The sequence below is a fragment of the Lycorma delicatula genome, chromosome 1 (assembly GCF_047948215.1).
Source record: "Lycorma delicatula isolate Av1 chromosome 1, ASM4794821v1, whole genome shotgun sequence".
NCBI classification, from domain to species: domain Eukaryota; kingdom Metazoa; phylum Arthropoda; class Insecta; order Hemiptera; family Fulgoridae; genus Lycorma; species Lycorma delicatula.
Genome location: NC_134455.1, coordinates 12,398,178 through 12,417,845, shown reverse-complemented (window position 1 = coordinate 12,417,845; position 19,668 = coordinate 12,398,178). Strand labels below are relative to the sequence as shown.

General features: G+C 35.3%; 1 protein-coding gene and 1 long non-coding RNA gene across 2 annotated transcripts in view; one reads left to right on the top strand and one right to left on the bottom strand.

Annotated features, from left to right (window-relative positions):
* The window catches only part of LOC142327589 (uncharacterized), a 70,517-nt gene extending 65,179 nt beyond the window's left edge, over positions 1–5,338 (top strand). The window contains exon 3 of the long non-coding RNA XR_012757028.1: positions 5,046–5,338. This is a non-coding gene — a long non-coding RNA (uncharacterized LOC142327589). The remainder of the gene's footprint in view (positions 1–5,045) is intronic.
* Positions 5,339–18,183: 12,845 nt separating this feature from the next.
* Positions 18,184–18,525, bottom strand: LOC142327388 (uncharacterized). The gene has a single exon (XM_075370807.1). The coding sequence runs from the start codon at positions 18,523–18,525 to the stop codon at positions 18,184–18,186; it is 342 nt and encodes a 113-aa protein (XP_075226922.1).
* Positions 18,526–19,668: the final 1,143 nt, after the last annotated feature.

Below are 19,668 nucleotides of genomic sequence, written 5' to 3'. Positions count from 1 at the left end.
CGATAAATTGAATAGTTTAAATTATTGCAACAATATTAAAAAGATTAATGAAATGATGCAAAATAGGCGTTATCGAATTCAAAAAGTGGAGTTTATAAAAACAAAAAATGGTGATTCAATTATTTCTGCAATTGAAGGATTGGAAAAATATTTTTACCGCAAAGGTTCAATGACAAGGTTCTTACACTGTCAGATTTCAATGAAATTAACAATTCTAAAGACGTTTATATAATATACAAGACGTTATATAAAGACGTTTATATAATATACGTCTATAGACGTTTAATATAAAGACGTTTATATAATATGTGAGAAAAACGGCGAATGGTCATAATTACCATGATGAAGTATTTGCATGTGATATTGATGCTTAGAATTTAAAAAAATATTTATTGGCCCATTTAAACTAGTTTCTTTTTTTCAATATATATTTCTCAATGTCTTTATCCACATATGGGAGTGTATCTATAAGGTTTTCCAATACGAATCTTTTGTCGTCATATGGAGAGAGAGAGCTTTTTTCATAATCCAGTATATTTGGTGGATAAAATTTACGTAATCATTTCGAGGTGGAATATGAAATATTTCGATTGAATAAACAGTCTTTATAAAGTTCGTGATTTAAAACGTTTAAATTGCAATCTTTATCGAATATACGAGAACCTTTTTTAATCCCTTAGTCGTCTTTTTTGTTCTAAAGCCTGCTGTCTACGCCCCCAAAGCATTGAATTCGTTTTTTCTCTTAACCCGACAAATTCATAGATTGGCATCCCACCCATTTCATCTTTTAAAAGACCTATATCCCAATCGCAAACATTTCCATCATTTTGATTCAATCGTTTTGGTATATCAAAATGTTCCTGTTTTGTTGGCACTATTGAGTATAATAACGAATCTGTATCTGTCATTAGCAGTTTTATGTTTTCATGACCATATCAGATAAAAAGTGGTTATAATGGTAATCGTACATGAATAGTTTTGCCAAATCCGTCACTGTTAAACCTACATATATGGGTTTGTTTAAATAATTTTTTTTTCAACATTGATTTTTTCCATATGAAGTAAATAAATCTTTATTATATTCACGCATTAATTGCATAGTAAATGGATTAGAAGTGTATTTTTTTATATAATTGTTCAATATAATCTTTTATATTGTCTAAATTTTAATTAAATCATACTTGTTAGACAGATTTTTATAATAAAATACTAATTTTGTTATAACATTCGTTCAAAATTCATGGTATTATTATAATAAAAATAATTTCAATAATGATATGCTATTGTTCTTATATTGGCACAATCTTCTTTAATGTATTGAATATTTTAATCGGGTTAGAAGTTAAGAAATTCATCAGAATCCACAGCAGTGCCACAGACAAAATCTATGGTTTGGAATGTAAAAATATCATCACAATTGGACAAACCTAGATACGTTATTATAGGCTTTCAAACCGATAGATTAAATAAAGCTAAAAAGAACGCGTCGGCATTTGATTCGTGCAACGTTAAATATTAAAGTATTTATAAATTCACACTGTTATCCATACGAGGATTTAGAGAATGATCGAATATTGATGTACAAAATGTTTGTCGAATTTAAACAATTATATTATAAATTGACCGATTCGCCATCACTTGTACGTGATTGATTGTTCACGACAGGAAGAATCAATAAAAATTAGCGTTATTGATTTGAAAATTAATATTGAAGTTGAAGAGAATTTTAAACCAAATACAATCCCGTATTGTTTATTAATATATGAAAATATGTGGCTTACTCTCTGTTAACTGGCAAAATAATTAAACAACCTTCATAAGTACAAATTTTAATTATGATTTTTATTTGCTTTCGCTGAAAGTAATGATGACCGATTTTAAAATGAATTTAAAAGTGATTAAAACTGTTAACCGAGCACATTTTCATTTTATTTATTCATCAATTTCAAAAAAAATATTGTGAAAAGGACTATCTTGAGAACGGCTGGACTTGGAGGATGAAACTACCGGAAATCGTTTCCATTTGTTGAGTTAAGCCTTTCAAAATCACGTTAAAAATCGTCTAGGACGCACCGTTTTCGAGTTACGCCCTTTTTAAAAATTTTATTTTAATGGAGAATTTTGGATTTAAAATTAGCGGGTTATCTTGCCTGAGGTTAGCGACCAATCAGCGCTCGTGAAAAGAAACCTCGGGTTCTTTGAAACGTAAAGTGGTGGGGGAAGGGTTTTTAATGTATTGAATAAGTTACTCGGTTTCAAACGTAAAGACGGGGAAGGAGCAATTACGTTTACCCGAGGTTTCTATACTACTAATATAGTACGCTCTCAGAGACCTTATTCCATCCATTACAAAATGTTATTTCGATCTAGAAAATATAACCACATCAAAATGCCAACTTTACGTACTTTGTGTTGTCGGCAATCCGTTTGGCTATCTATTAAATTTCATGGTTAATGTAATGGAGCTTTAGATTTCTATAAACTAATTATTTTATTTACATCATGATAAGTTTTCATTTTATGTTAATGAAATATAAATTATACCAAAGGTTAAATTAATATTTTAATTTATACGGAAGTAACTCTGTTGAAAATGAGGGTAATCATTACAGCCTTATCTAGAAAATAGTTTATAAAAGTAACTGATTTATGAAGTAAGAAAGAAAAAGTTGATAATAAATGAATGAGGATGTTCAAATTTCCTTTGTATGAATATAAATTATTTTTATTTACTTCAAGTAAAAACATTATAAAAGAAAAGGACCAGTTTAAAATAAGTTATCCATAAATTAGTAGAAATTTACATTTCTATTTTACTTTTATTAAGGATATATTTAACATTATTAAAAAATATTTTCAGCTACTTTGCATAAGATAATCCTTTGAACATTTACAGAGGTTAATTCTTAATTACTTTGCATTGACGTCAACATTGCAGTGTTATTCTGTCTAAGAACTCACTTTTCAAGAAATGCTAAGTAAATGAACGCGGTTGAAGAAATTTTACTACTTTGGTAATTCTGTTCACTTTCTCTGAGAGTAGTTCTTTGTTATAATATTTATATATACTTCGTTTTAATAAAAAATATATTCGTTCATTTCTTACTTAAATAAATAACGTAACAAATTTTTTTCCCCCGCTACTATATGCAAGTATTGCGTATTTTTTTTGTTTCAATACAGAATGTAGTTTTATTTCTATATTAGTTTAGTACATTAGTAAGTATATTTCTATATCTGAAAAAATATATTTTTTTCGAGCCAACTAATAAAATGCGTTACTTGTAGTGTAGAGTACCAACCGCTGTGCTTGAATTTTATATGTTTAGCGGTATATTTGAATCTGGATAAAAGATAATTCTTACGTCACAAAAAAATATTTAAATAACCATCGCGGAACTCAAACTATTTTTAGAAATGACTTTTCAAATTTAAAAAAAAAAACACTTATTTCTCACCAAAACGGTTTGGGTATGACATGTTCAAAGTAGATATGATTAAAGGTATTATTATTATAATATAATTGTAAGTTATGAACTAAGACCGTTGCATAAACTTTAATATTTACCAATATGCATATCAACTACTGTTAGATTCACGAAGGAATTCAGATTTTCTAAGGGAGAAGAGATAGAAATTTCATTTATATAGGCTGAAATATAGTTAGTCTCCCTCACAATAAATAAAATTGATTTTTGAAAGATTAAAAACTATCAGTGAAGTTCTTTAAGTATACAAAAATAGAAATGATGAAACTAAGAAAAATAAAAAATAGTTTATAAATTATTTTTTATTTACAGCTTATTAAAATGCCAAAATATTTAAATTTTACATCAATTAAATTGAAATTTTTCTTAATTCATCTTGTTAATTGTTAAATTTAAAGAGATTCTAGTTATACGGTTGAACGATAATAAAATTTCAATTTAAAATCTAATCAATTGCTAGGAAGAGAATTACTTTGTACCTTATAAAAATGATATATTATTTAAGTTTATTTTCACGTTTCACTTAGAATTCTCTAAGCATCGTCAGGTGACAATACACATACATCGTACAAAATTCTAATACATACTAAGAAAGTAACTGGTCTACCCATCCTAGATAACAATATTTCATCCCCATCCTTTTTTTGATAGATCCCTTTACTCAAACCTGACTCATCTTGTCTTTAGATAATTATGTCTTTATATAACCTGACTACTATTTCCTGTGTATTGAAACCTTTACAATTTTCCTTTTTTTTTTTTTTAAATTACAAAAGTTAAACATTATTTTCCTTAAAACTAAATTTACAATATAAATATAATTTTTTTATTAAATTAACTATGTTGTTAATCCGGCTATGTCCGTTCTATTGTTAACAGCGTTTGTAATTTTCTTGATATGTATAATTTCTAAAATGGTCCTATTATATGTATTTTGTTTTTTGTCTAATATTTTGTTGCTGTTGAAATCGAATGAGTGTTCATGTTCTATTGTATGTTTTGGGAGCGCTGTCACTTCTTTTTTTCTATGTTTATGGGCTTCTGTTGTTTTTTTAAGGTATCGAGATGTTTGTTCAAACATCACGATATTAATCTTAAACACAAAATACTGTATTCTACATTGGCTTGTTTTTCTATCCACGATTTCATTTTAGAATACATACTGTTCAGATTGTTGTAATTTTGATTGGCTATTGCAAAATCCTTTTGCAGCAATTTTTTTATTTTTTCTGACAGGTATGTGACATATGGTAATGCAACAAAATTCTGACTCTTGTTTTTAATTTATGAATTGTATTTTTAAATAATTTATTTATGATATATTCAGGATAATTATTATGTTATGTATTTAATTTTTAAGTTTATGTAGTCGATTGCTTAACCCAAGAAATTAAAGTAATATTCTAAAGTAAAATATGTATTTTTTATTATATATATATATATATATATATATATATATATATATATATATATATATAAAACGCAATAAATTTATTTTAACATTTTAGTACAAAAATGTTTTCTTATAATTTAAAAAAATAGATTTATTGATTTCAGACCTGTTGGATTGAAATTAAAAATTATCAGTGTAATGAAACACGTATGCAAGACAACTACAACTACTGCACAGAGACCAAGTGTATTGTATAACTAATTATGTTAAAAGAAGAGAATGAGTGAAATATCAGTTTTTTAACTTATATAAGTAATATCTAAGTAAATTCTTATTTAAGGGGAAAAAAGCTTTAGGTGTTGGTAAAAGGTAATACAACTTCTCATGTGTGCTTACCCGTATATATATTTACTGTTGACCTAATTATTATATCATTCCTTATTGTAATAAATTAACAGAATGAGTAATTCACAACATTAAAAAATTCTGTAATTGTCGGAGTGATGTATAAAATTACGAGTTTAATATATAAAAAGGTAAGAATATAAAATTATTAAAATTTTGTAAATTTTAAAAGTTACTATATTTTAAATATTTTCAATAAACTAAACTTTAGTTGTTTTTTTCAATAGCCTACCCAAAATAAAATTAACTATATATGGCACTACTAAATTAATTGAAATAAATCTTTTACTTGAACATTATAAATATATTACACAAATCACATAAGGAATGTAAAGTTGTGGTGCGTTTATCGTTGGATAAGATTACGGACCTTTCTAATGTTATAGAAAATCTTGGTGTGGCAAGTTACGAATCAATGCCTTCATATAGATTTTTGGGTCTGGAAATTTAGAATTATGCCTCAAAACACTTAGTATTATATTTTTTTATTTTTCATCTCCTTATACATAATATACTATGGAAACACGACGGTTTTGCACAATTAATAAGACGCCATAAAGACGAACCCCGTAAATATAGAACTTCTGGATAGAGAATTACTTCCCGGGTGAGCATCAAAAAAGATTTATGACGAAAACGAAAGTGAAAAAGTGTTGATAGTGCAATAAAGTTAGTTAAAATTAAATTTGTTTCACTGGCCCATTGATGCGTCTCCAATCACCGACGTGACACCGTCTGATCGCTATGTTACAAACATAATAACTAATGTTTAGTGGCAGCAATATTTTTAATTCTTTCTAATATTCTGTACAATTTGTTACTGTAACATTTTAATCATTGTACAGCTGTGTTTTTCATGTCCTCTAATGATCATGATTGTAACTATGAACGTATAATGTTTTGTAGCAGCTATATTTTTCATGTTTTCTAATGCACAGTTAGTTATAGTAACACTTCAAATTTCGATTATTCGAAAATATTATTTCTTTATTCGATTATTTTAACTTTTATATTTTAAAGACTTCGTCTGCGGTATTAGTTTTGAGTTTTATTTTACCTTCTTGACTCTTGTTTTAATAAATGTTTATTATATGATTAATATTAATTTTACACCTTATTAGTTTTATTATTTTGGAGTTATTTTACCCTTTTATTAATAAAATCCCGAGTGATGATAACGCCCAGACGTTTTTCGCCCACAAACAAAAAAAAAAAAATCACTTCAAATATTGTACTTACTTTTCCACTGTTTAGAAAATAACTATTATTGCAGTTAACGTGAGTTTTTGTTTTTATAAAATTTAAATTGCAAAGTTTTGCATGAATCCAGTTATCAATAAGAATTTTTATAACGCCTTTACTCTTCAACTGTGGCTTGTTGACAAAGTCAGTTTATAGAAATCATAAAAGTAAGTCTTTAGCATCAGTAAGATAATTATGAGGTAAATTAAACATAACTTTAATAAATTTACGTATAAATTAAAGAAAAAACTTAATGGATATATTAAATAAACTCGAACAAGACAGGTTACGCATTTAAATATTTGTCAGACGAAGGAAGGGAGATGGATATACACCATATGATTATGGCCGGTAGCGGAAGATTTCATTTACTTACAGTGTAAAAATAAAATTCCCGTACAATTGAAAGGTAAAATCTAGAAATGTACTTACAAGATCTGCGTGCTTGAAAAGAAACAGGGATTGTTTCCTTCATTTGAAATAATGATTTAGAGACTGATGAACTGTGTAAGACAAATTGCTAAGATGAGTGCACGTAAAAGTAGACAAAAATTAAAAAACATGGCAAACGCTGCATTAGAGACAGTTGGTAGATGGCTCATTAATAGGGGATTGCAGCTTTCGATTGAAAAATGTAAATACATTAAATTCACTGGAAAACGTGTATTGCAGCCAGTACATATACGAATTGGAGACTATAATATTGAGGAAGTAACAGTATTAAAATATCTTGGAGTCATCTTACAGAAAAACTGCAGATTTACTGAGCAGGTACTAAGTGTCTGTCAGAGTGCGGAGGAACTGACTAAATTCCTAAATATAATTTTGTCAAAGCAGAGCGCTCCTCGGGCATCAAAAAGAAGAGTTTTAGCGACAACCGTAGTGTCAACAATGATGTATGCCGTGCCGGCATACAGAGTTGTGCTCTCACTATTAGCAGAAATAGAGACAGGTTGAAGAGAGCACACAGGAGGATACTACTGGGAGTAGTGTCTGCCTATATAACTGTTAGGCCCTCTGTGTGCTCTCGGGAATGTTACTGATTGACCTTATCGCCAGATATAGAACTGACAGGTTTTTAGGGAGAGCAGAAAATGAAGTCAGGGAAAACATACATAGAATCTGGCAGGAGAGATGGGCGGAGGCTGGAGTGGCTGGATGGACAAGAACCTTAATTCCAGAATTAACAGGATGGATTAACAGGCGGCATGGAGAAAATGACTATTGGATCACCCAATTCCTGACGGGACATGGGTGTTTCAATGGTTATCTCCATAAGGTGGGAAGAAGGAATGAACCCACGTGCATGTACTGCGAACAGGACGATGATTCTGAGCATACGTTTTTAGTATGTAATAAATGGATAAGACTAAGACACGACGCTGGTACTCATGGAAAAACGCCGAACGAGACCATGGATTTCATGCTCAGCATTAAGGAGAACTGGAGGAAGGTCGCTGATTATATAAAGACAGTACTAAAACAGAAGAATGAAGATGAAAGAAGTATGGGTTTCTAGTATGTTAGGTCGGGTGGACAGCCTCAGCGGTGACAGCCAGCATGCTTAGGTGTGCTGGTTTCAATGATCCGCTGAGGACTCCTTGGGGTGTGCTGTAGGGACAAGAGAGTATTATGAAAGATCCGGGGGTCACATCACGACTTGTAGGTATGATGTGGTTCCATAGAGGACATAATAGAGAGTAAAAAAATCTCAAAAGAGCCACCGGTAGGCCTTACCTGCCATTCCGGTATATAGCGGGTAGGCGGGGAGGGCCTATTAGAGTAACGGACACTCCCCTGGGTGGCGTAATATCATCAAGTCGGTCCGGCCCAGGGTAGTAAAGAAAATAAAAAAAAATAAAAGAATTAAAAAAACTAGCATAGGTATATACTAAACACGCGTGCGCACACACACACACACACCACGGGTGTTTGCATACACACCAATGCTTGTACCAAAAACATTAAAATAATACGCACTGAGATTACAAAAAAAATATTGAACAGCGCAATATATTGTATAAGAAGAAACGAAACTACACAATAGCCTACTTATAAAACAATTTTTTTTCTTAAAAAAATCCATTATTTTTTTATTCATGGAATAATATAAATTAGAACCGATTCCGAATATAACCGATTACAAATAAATGTAGTTAGCTTTCAAATTTTGATTAATATTTTGGTGAGCTTTTAGATCTAAAACAGTAATGCTAGTGGATTATTTTCTATGTAATTTAAGCAAGATGAAAACAAAAACATTACGCTGAACTTTGAAATCTTCAAGTGCACCCTTAGAGTAAATGATGGTAAATTTACTCGTAATTTTAAATAAAAAGGAACTTCATCTCGTAGGTAATTTTGTGGATGATGATGTAGAGTACTCGAAGTATTACTAGGTTTAATGCTTAAGCCGGTACGTTAATAGAAATCAATGACCGGTGTATCTTGCAGTGGACTGTTTGTTAACCAAGGTACCTAAATATTAAGATATACTGTATTTATTCTCAAACTTCGTCAGTCAGGTCTCATTTTAATTAATTTTTTCCTACTGTATCTTTTAAAAAGATAATCTCTAAACAATACTTTTTTAATTTTCTTTATGAATTTTAATATATGATCGTTGAATGAACATTGTAGAATTCATTAAGCAATTTTAATAATTTCCACATTTTAAACTTCCATGAAAATACAATAATCATTGGTTTGTTTTCCCGTGATATATTACATCACATATCAAAGAGGAAATACAGATTTCGAATTTTTTGAAAATTATTTACCATCACATGTTAACGTTTAGAATTTTAAATTCAACATTATTTTTCGAACTAGGAAAAAAAAAATAGAATTTTTGTATTCTAAATTTTGCAATAAAACTTTTCAACGAAAAATTTAATAGTATTAACTTAAGAAACTCATTTAAACTACAATCAACAAGGCTCTCAAAGTTTTAATGCCTTATTATTCTAATTTGAAAACTAAAAATTGTATCAGTCGCTAAGACTAAGGAAAGAGATTAATTTTCTTGACATTTCTCCAGCCACCACCCCAATCGGTCATCCTACAGCATAAGACCGAATGTCTGTTCCACAAACGGCAAATGAGCCTCGAAAATGTTTGCAATCAATATCCTAACATAGCTCCTAGAGCTTACCTAACAGCGTGAGCGGACTAAGCGCGGTGCCATCCACCATCGGCTTACGTGTCCCAACCGCTCACTTGTCATGTTTACTAAAATGGGTAGGTGCACCGCGTCAACTATTAAAAATATTTATGAAGGATGTCATAAATATTTTCCGTTCCACGTCGAGCCGTCCGCTGGGGCGATCTAGTAGGTGCTAGCGCTCACCGGAGAGTTCCGCTCGTACTAGCATTCAGCGCTCGAATCTGATCCAAGGCAGTAACGTCATATTCGTAGTTCCATATTCTTAATCCATTCTTTGTTCGGACGAACGTTACCACGTTAACGTTATGTTTTATTTAATTTTATATTTTTTTATTTAATACGTTATGTTACAATTCATTAAACCATTATTCAGCAAGCAACATGACGTTGCCTTCATTCATCACCTATGAATATACATCCCAACCCCATAGGAGAAGATACCCGCCTAGTCACGTTCCGGTCGCCGCACCACCACCACTACCCCTTGCACTGTTGGGCTTTAACGGGAGTCGTCTATCGCCCTCCGACTTTCTACATCTCATAGTAATAAGCCTGGCCTCGTTGGGATCCCATCGAAATAAATGCCTCGGTAGCCATTTACATCGGTCATTTATTAACTCAGAATTTGCCTTCGCTGTAGGCTTTGTCTGGACATCTTGAATGTCCTACATCGTATTCCTCTGAACTAGCTACCCGAGTTCGCGGAAGCACGAACCCCGCGCCTAGTTCTACTTAAATTGAGCCAATTTAGTGAATGTCTCGTAATTAGAGGCAAATTTAAACAAACATACACCAAAATATTGATCGCAACAAAATTTAGTCCTAAATTCCCTTACTCAACTCAAACTTAGCTCATATCTCAGACTTAGGTTAAATTATGGACACCGGTCTGGTCTACGAGGGAGAGGCGGACAGACCTTCTACTCCCACTCTGCTATAACGCAGAGTCTCGCGAGCACGCAAAGTGCCTCCCTTAGGCCAATAAACTGTCCAGGTGGTCTCTAGCACCCAGGTTCCTACTCTACTAGATCCCTTCGGCTGTCCTGCGCAAAGCGAGGAATCAAGGAAGCCAGCAACAGTTGCCCAATATTTGCGAGTCCTCCGGTTGACTCGAAGGTCAAAGAAGGACTTTACTCTCTCAAGTTCCCTAAAAACTACGTTACGTTCAGCTTCGTACCGGGGACAGACATATAGGAAATTGTCCACAGTGTCATCGACCCTACAGTCTGGACACCTACAGTGTGAATTTTTTGATACCAAAAATGCATACGACACGGCATAGAGGATTTGAATCCTAAATATATTGCATTAATGTGGTATACAAGGAAATCTCCTTAAACTTATCATGGATTTCTTCAGAAGTCGGTCTTTTCGAGTTTGAGTTAGTACGACGATATCCGAACGTTTAACACTAGAAAATTAAATATCACTGGGAAGTGTCCTAAGTGTTACCTTATTTGCCATAGTTATGAATAGTATAAAAAAACTGCGTGCAAAAAGTGGTTGTGTGTTCCTTATTTGTTGATAATTTTTCAATTTACGTAACTCTAGAACTTCATTTCCTAGTGTTAGGATGCTCCAAAATACAATAAGAAGTTTAGTGTCGTTTTGTAAAACATATCCATTCACGTTTTCTTTGGAGTAAATGAGATGTATCTGAATTTCCACGCTTGAGGGAACATGTTGATCCTCTACCGTTACTTCATGGTGAACCAGTTGAAACATGTACCCGGATTAGATTTTTAGGATTGCGGTTTGACCAACGACTAACATTTTTGCTTTTGTGGTTTGCAAGAGCAGATGCATGTTTGGCCTTCCAAATATCACCAGTATTTTGTCGCGGAGATGTACGGTATTAAATAGGCCTTAAATATGATTAGCCCAACATTTCGACATGTTTTTTTTTCTCAAATTCTATGAATGCCTTATAGGAAACTAACAAAGTGTACTCCAACGCAGTTCACAGTGCGTTGTGCGTCACAGTAGGCGTAGGTAACCTACGCCAGAGAGCTGGATGGACATGCAAACTTTAAAGATTTCTGCGCCCAAGATAGTGTGTATGCTTCTCAAGGCTGTAGACAAATTATCGTACAGTCGTAACCCCCACATTAAATATAAAGGTTGTGTAATCAGCCGAGTTAGAGTTCATAAGTACCTAGGTTTTATTTTTTATGAAAAATTGTTGTTCAGCAACCACTTTAAGCAAGTAATGGCGGACGCCGTCTCAGTGATCCATAAGCTTAGGAGGATTGCTCGGAAGGATTACGGGCTGTCGAGCCGTCATTTATATATGGTGTATCGAGGTTTCTTCAAAATTATAGTATCTTATGCTGCGGCGTTTGGGCGCATAGGTTGGACAGAAAAGGCACTTATTCAAAATTTAAGGAGTGCCTAGCGCACAGCCTTAATTGTATGCACTGATGTGTTTAATATAAGTTACTACGAGGCTACCACCGTATTGGGAAAGCCTCTCCCAATCGATTTAATTGTGAAAGTTTGGGCAGCAATGTGGAAGTTGCGAAGAGGTAAGGAGGCCGAGGCATTTGGGTTGCGGTTTCGAGCAGGGTCAGTAACTGAGTGGAACTGTGATCACATTGCACCTGTTCAAAATCTCGAACAGTTGCCCATAATATTTATCTGCAATTGAATTATTGTGGATAAAATTAAGTCTCATCAACGGCTCTGATTTGATTTGTAGTACTGGCTTGATTTGTGGTAGACGTAAATTTAGTTACTCCCACATATACTCGTATGCGTAATTTAAGTTTGATGTATATTTAACGAAAAATGTATAATTACTTCAGTTATTCGGTAATAATTTAATTAAACATTTTAACGAACTCACAGCGTCTGTTTACGTACTTATTTCATTAACTACTTAATTTTAGAATAAGTACATTAATCCATTTAACCTGGTTTTAGTTTTAACCTGGTTTACAATTAGTATAAACCAAATATTACAACATTAAAACAAATATTACATTAAATAGAAATTTAATTAATTTAAAGGTTAAATATTAATTTCTATTTTATTTCCTGGAAATATTTTAATATTCTATGGAAAAATTAGTGTAACACACAAACTATTGAAAAGCTTGATATAAAATCATGAAGATAAACCTTTGTTTTATTTTAGCCTGCTTAAATGTGGTACAATGTAAAATCACTACGCGTTTTCAACCGTACAACTGACCGTTAAAATAGTAATTTTTAAGGTTTTATCAAAACAAAGTGTTGAAATTCTAACACAGCATCAATAACTCGTGTTTGAAGCAAATCCACCCAAAATATTGTGTAATAAGTAAAATACTTGTAAAAATGTAACATTTAAACCTCTATAGTAATGAATTTATGACTGAAATATTACATTAAAAGAATTAAAATCACACTTTCATATCCTTTCTGAAATAAAAGATTAGTTTTACAGTTTACGATAAGACTGCTACATTTCTAGACCTCTAACATTTGCAATAAACTGTATAGATTTACCTTTATACTTAAAAATAAATCTTCACCTTTAAATAATAATGATAGTCATTAGAAATATCAATTATTACTTTTTCAAAAGAAAACGAATTTATTTTAATATTATGCTTTAAATATATCAAGGTGGATTTGTTCATATTTTTACTTAATTTAACTGTAAATGATATTCATTATTATCAACGTCATACTTTCACATCAGTGAAGCTTTTTAAAATACTTGCCTCAGATTTTTTTTTGTACATTGTTTTATTGTAACGAACAATGAAACAAATTATAAGTAAATTGTACAGTAATAATGACCTGAAAAGAGGGAATTCAGTGAAAACTCGCAAGACAATATAAAATTTTACACGCAGTATAGTAAAATAAAAATTCAACGAATAAAATTGTAAGTAATAAACATATAACAATAAAATTAAATGGTTACAGTACAACAAAACAAAAGAAGCAATCCAGTATTATAAAAGGTTACAAGTCATACAGAGAAAAAATAAATCTTAACAAATTAACACTAGTCAAATATAAAAACTTTAATAAATAAAAGGATGATATTCACCTAGATCCAATATATGTAGCCTCTTTAGTCGTCTCACATCTTCGCTATTATCAAAAAGGTTAATAGCCAGATAGTTTTTGTGCGTGTCAAGCTTAAGGACATATTTTGAACTTAACCGGTGGATTTCTTCACGTATAGGTAGCAGGTTTCTTCACCTAGGTCCCTAGGTTATCGTGGATCTCCTTGTTCCTTGCAAATCACAGCGCTTTCGAAGTGTTCCTGAACACTTTCTTCTGGAACCTTTGAATGATATCGATATTACTGCTGCTTGCCGTACCCCAAAGTTAGATCTCGTAAGACCACATTGACTTTAAAAACGCCTTGTACAACGAAAGTTTGTTATTTAAGGCTAACACGGACCTTCTTTCTAATAACCATTTCAACCGTCTGTGTTTGATATTTAATTGTTTTCTCTTTTCTGTCACATGAATTTTCCATGTTAGGCAGCGGTCCAAATGAAGTCCTACGTATTGTACGTTGTTCGAATGAGGGATGTAAACTCGATGTAGACAGCTCCCCCTCCTCATCGCAAACGTCACATGACTCGACTTTGAAGTACCTCCTTTCCATTAGACTAGCGATTCACTGAGAAGCTCACCTCCGACAGTAGTTTCTCCGACGCTACTGTTGGGTTAATGTCAACTTCCATAACCACCTTGTCATCAAAAAACGGCGCAATAACGACATTTTCCGTGCTTGGGAGATCAGCAGATTAGATTAAAAACAAAACTGAACCCTGCGGAATCCGTGATTCGTAAAAAAAAGCCTGTTAACACTTCGCCATATTTAATCTGTGACAACCGTCCATCAAGATAGTTGTAATACAAAATAATATGGTTGTGGCAGGCTTGTTTTCAGCTTTTAAAGCAGAGCAGGCAACCATTCCTTATCAAAAACTTGTTGGATGTCCAAAAATACCGCCGAGCACTATTCCTTCCTTTCCAAACAACTGGTGATGACATCAATAATTCTATGAATTTGGGGAATGCTAGAGTGCCTACTCTGGAAACCAAACTGGAGGTCAGGAATAACAATCCCTTCTACTAAAATTGGTCTAATTCAGCTGAAGATGAGTCTCTCAAAGATATTAGAAAGATTAGTTAGAGTGCTGATAGGTCTACACGAAGATATCTCTTATACTGGTTTTCTGGGTTTTGGGACCATCGTTATTTGTGACACATTTCATTCTAGTGGAAATTCGTCGTCCGAAGATGCCACTAAAAATGCGCATTATGTACTCTGTGACCCTAAATGCATCAAAAACGCATCTTATGAGTTGTTAAGTCATACCCAGGAACTTTTAATCCTTCTACTTTCCTTTGTAAGAAGTCTCCTCGATACCTTCCAAAACGAATGTTCATCTCTACTCAAAGGGGATAGACTTTCCACATAGTGTTTGAACATCTCTTTCTTGTTAGTCTTTATCAGCTTTTTAACTTACGAACACACCTATTTATACCTGTCTTATCCTTAGCCTCCTGAATAACTTCTTTTTTTTTCCCCCTACTCCCTCGGGCCGGTTATCCAATTAAGTATACACAGCCCGAGGAAGTGTCCTTTTACTCAAAGGAGGCCTCCCCACCCACCGGTTGTATGTCCGGCTCGGTAGGTCAGCCTTTCTAGCTCGGTAGGTCGAATCTTTTCTTTTTGTTTTCTTTACATTGCCTGCCTCAAATTCCCAGGGCAGAAACCGATTCCGGCTATGCCGTCCCCAGCCCCATCCCCGGGAACCGGGTCTCGGTGTTTTGGTGTTGCCTGCCTCTAACCCCTCAGAAGGTCCTCTAACCCCGCCAGGCCCGACTATGTCGTTCCCAACCACCAACTACGAAGCCGGGTCTCGGTCTTTATATTCCCAGTCCGATCTCGTAACGCCTACTTGCTGTCTACGACCGCAAGTATAAAAGGACAATAGTCATAAAGAGACAATTGTCATAACAATTAGTCATAAAGAGACAATACTCATGAATATCCTAGTTCTACAATTACTTCAGTCTTTATTAGTACCCCATACTTCTTTCAGTAACATATTTCTCGTTTAAAACTAAAAAGGAGAATTTTTCAATATTATTCCAATTTTGTCTAGAACTCAATATGAAGCTGATTAGTTCCTCGGGTGTGAGGTTCTGTATTCCCGTGCGAAACCTAAGTGTTGTCCATTTATCGCATTCAAATATTGTATGCTCAGCTGCGTCATCGCGTTCACAGTACCAACAACGTGGAGAGCTTCTTTTGCCAAAGCGGAATACGTATTGCTCGAAATTTCCATGTCCAGAGAACATCTGAGAGACATAGTAGCTGACCTCGCCATGCTTTCGTTTGACCCATTGGCTAATGTCTGAAATCAACCTTTTTGTCCACATAGCCCCTGTTGTTAACTCCATCTACGCTGCCATGCCTGCATAACAACTTCAGAAGCATCACCCCGTTCCATGCCCTGAAATCGAAGCCAGCGTTCCAAAACCTGGAGTTTTATGGGTTTTGTGGACGCCAGAATGCACGCCGTCTCATAAGATATTGTGCGGTATCCGAATATCACCCCAACTAGAGCCTGTCTATGTAGACTCCTCAATCGTTTAGCATTCCTTTGCGTGAATATGGCTCTATACCAAACAGGTGCAGCATACAATAAAGCCGAGGTGCATGCGGAGACTAAAACCCTACGTTTAGATGATCGTGGTGCTTCACGTCTTGTCATTAATATTAATATGGCTTTGAGAGTTTTTTCAGCAGATTTACATCTCTCAGCGACGTGTAAACCAAAATTTAAGGACTTATATATTATTAGGCCAAGATATTTAGTATGTGCCACCCTTCTTAATCTATGTTCTCCAATCCACAAGTCGAGGTCTCGAATATTTCTTCTGCCCGCAATCATTATGTACTCACATTTGACCAGAGATAATGCCAGTCCATGTTCAGTGAGCCAATCGCATACAGTTTTAAGTGCTCTATTACAAGAGGTCTCAAGTTCTAGCTCAGTCTTGGCGTTGACCATGATAGCTAAGTCATCAGCGTATGCGACAACCTCAGTCCCGGCTGGCATCTGCAATCGCAGTACGTCAACGAAAGCAATTAGCCACAAAAGTGGCCCCAGGAATGATCCTGAGGGACACCACCGTGGATTTGATAATTTAGTGTACCCTCCCACGTGTTTACCCTTGTCCACCTGTCTGAGAGATACTCAGCAATCAGTCTCCGAAGACCAGCGCTTACATTTCTTTTGTTCAGTGCTGAAATAATTGTAGCCCATCTGACAGAACCGAAAGCGTTCTTAATGTCTAGAGTTATTAATAACGGTATCTTTATGGTCCGCCATGTTCCGCTTTTTACTTTAATAGCCCATTTAATTATTTTGTTCATGGCATTCAGGGCAGATTTTCCTTTAATAAAACCATACTGATTCTTATACAGCCCGTCGCTGTCATTCAGTTCTTGTATTAACCTGTTTGCAATAAGTCGTTCCGCCATTTTGCCCATTCCGTTAATGAGGCAGAACGGACAGTATCCAATCTCAGAAGAAGAAGTATTCTTTGGTAGAAACACCGTCCTCGAGGATTTCCAGCACTTAGGAAACATCTTATTTTGGGCACCAAAATTCTCAAGTCCCTTGAGAATCGCGGCAGGAATGCCATCAGGTCCTGGGCTCTTTTTTTCCTTAAGTCTTGACACAGCCAAGGCAACTTCTTGCTGCGTGAAACGACCGGCATCGTAATTCACCAATTCCAGAGGGTCCGATTCAGGTACCGGAAAAAGCCTGTTTAGCTGTTCCACAGCGGTCTCCGCCGTAAGGAGGGGCAATCGTCTTCCCAGTTTACCAGTAACTATCTGATGTGCTCTCCCCCACGGGTCCGAGTCGAGCTCCCCGCATATCTCTTTCCAGCACCGTTTCTTGCTGGTCTTGATTAGCTGATTTAATGTCCGTCTAGCTTCTGTGAACATACTCGTGGCGTGGTTAAAAGCATCACCTCCAACTCTGCGAAGTCTGTATTTTTTCCTACGCCAATACTGTAAGGTCCGTCTCTGGTCAGCGATGACAGTAGTCCACCATTATGCCGGCTGATGCCCCCTGTTGTTGTGGGGCATCCTCGCCATCTTCGCAGCTATAAGGTCCTGTAGTACGAACGGCGTAACTTCCCTTCCATCCGACAACTTGCGGGCTACCCTGTCCACCACTATTTCAACCTGCCTATTGGATATTCTCGGCATTACAGGTATTTTCTTGTTTGCCGATCGGTCATCGTCGAAGAATAATAATGTAGCTAATTGATTACTTCCAGTTTCGGCTTCGAGAACGCTCCAACGGAAACAGGAAACACTCCATCTATTATCCACCAAAGTTAGGTCAAGTACTGATCGATGACCTCTCGCCTCATAGATGTGAGTCCCATCATTCAGGCAAGTCAATCCTGTGGCCATCATCATATCCGCAAATATCTGCCCTCTGTTGTTAGTAGTCACTGCCAGCGATTATTGCTTTGCAATTGAAATCTCCCATTAAAATGACTCTTTTGGGCGCCTGCATGGTTATACTCATTAGTTTGCCAATGTATGTCTCATAGTCCTCGAGATCAATATTGGGACTAACGTAACCGGTTACTAAGAAAAACTCAGTCAGTATAATTGACAAAATTCCTTCATCACGGCGATGCAACTGCCAAGCGTGTCTATTACTGCAATTCTTGATTGCCACATCGCCTTTGGTGTCCTCTATCCAGTCATGACGAGCAGCGACATTTCTATTAGGCTCAGTAGTAATCACCAAATCAGCCTCAATCTCCGTGGCAATCATCGCCACTAGATAATGGGAGAGATAGCTCCGATTAGCATTAGATAATAGTAATCTAGGCATGGGCTTCAGATCCGCACTTCACGCCTCCGGTGCGGTGATTTCTACTGCCACAGTCCAGGCACTTCATGGCTTCTCTACAGTCCCTAATGATGTGTCCCTTCTCGCCGCAGTTGAAACAGAGGGCAGATCTATCCAGTCTTTTGCAGTCTGAGTTCATATGTCCTGTGGACCAACATCTATGACACTTATCATTATCAGTGCGAATGTTGCCCTACAGTGGACCCAACCTATCTTAAGCCTGTTAGCCACCAGCCTTGTCCCAGTTCTGTGATTTGTAATTACGGTAGCATTACGGGTGTCTCCATATGCGTGCCTTAGTGACGTAACCCTAACAGTCTCAGTCGCACCAACCACGGCAACAATTGCATCATTAATGTCTCTTTCTGTCGTGTCCGAGTCGAGATCCTTGATATGAACGACAGCACGCCTGTCGCCTTTGGTCTTCATCTGCACTTGCAACTCAGCAGCTCTATCGTGTAATGTGATCGTAAATTGGGCAGCACTGTCTGCCCCCTTAATACGGACCTCCAACTCGTCATTCTTGCCTTTTCTAAGAGACAGGACCTCGCCGGCCTCCTCCTTAGTCACAGTATTTTTGACAGTTCTGAGAAGATCGGCAAAAGATTAGCCTTGAGCCTTTACAACCACTGTTTTGCTTCTCTCAACGGGAGGCGTGGAGCGACTTCTTGAATCTGACCGTGACCGCGTTCGGCTTGTGTCAGCCCTCCTGGGGGCCACCAGAGAGTCCAACACATCTCTAATTCTATGTAGATAAATCAATATCTTTTTAATTATATTCCCGTGGGGACCACCAGGCAGAATGTATATGGCGCCAGTTGATCTAGTCAGTACTCTTCTAAGTGCTCCTAACACGCATCCGGCAATTTGTCACCCTCAGTCGAATCATAAAATATAGTAAACTTATTTCTCTGCCTAGCATCCTCGTCCAGATCTACCATCATAGAAGAGACATCGTGTGCTATCATTCCAGATTTTGCTTGTTCAGTCATAGCCCTCTTTGACTTAGTAATATCTTCGAACTGACTCGTGTTCTTATGTCCATCAATAAGGAAGGAAACCAAG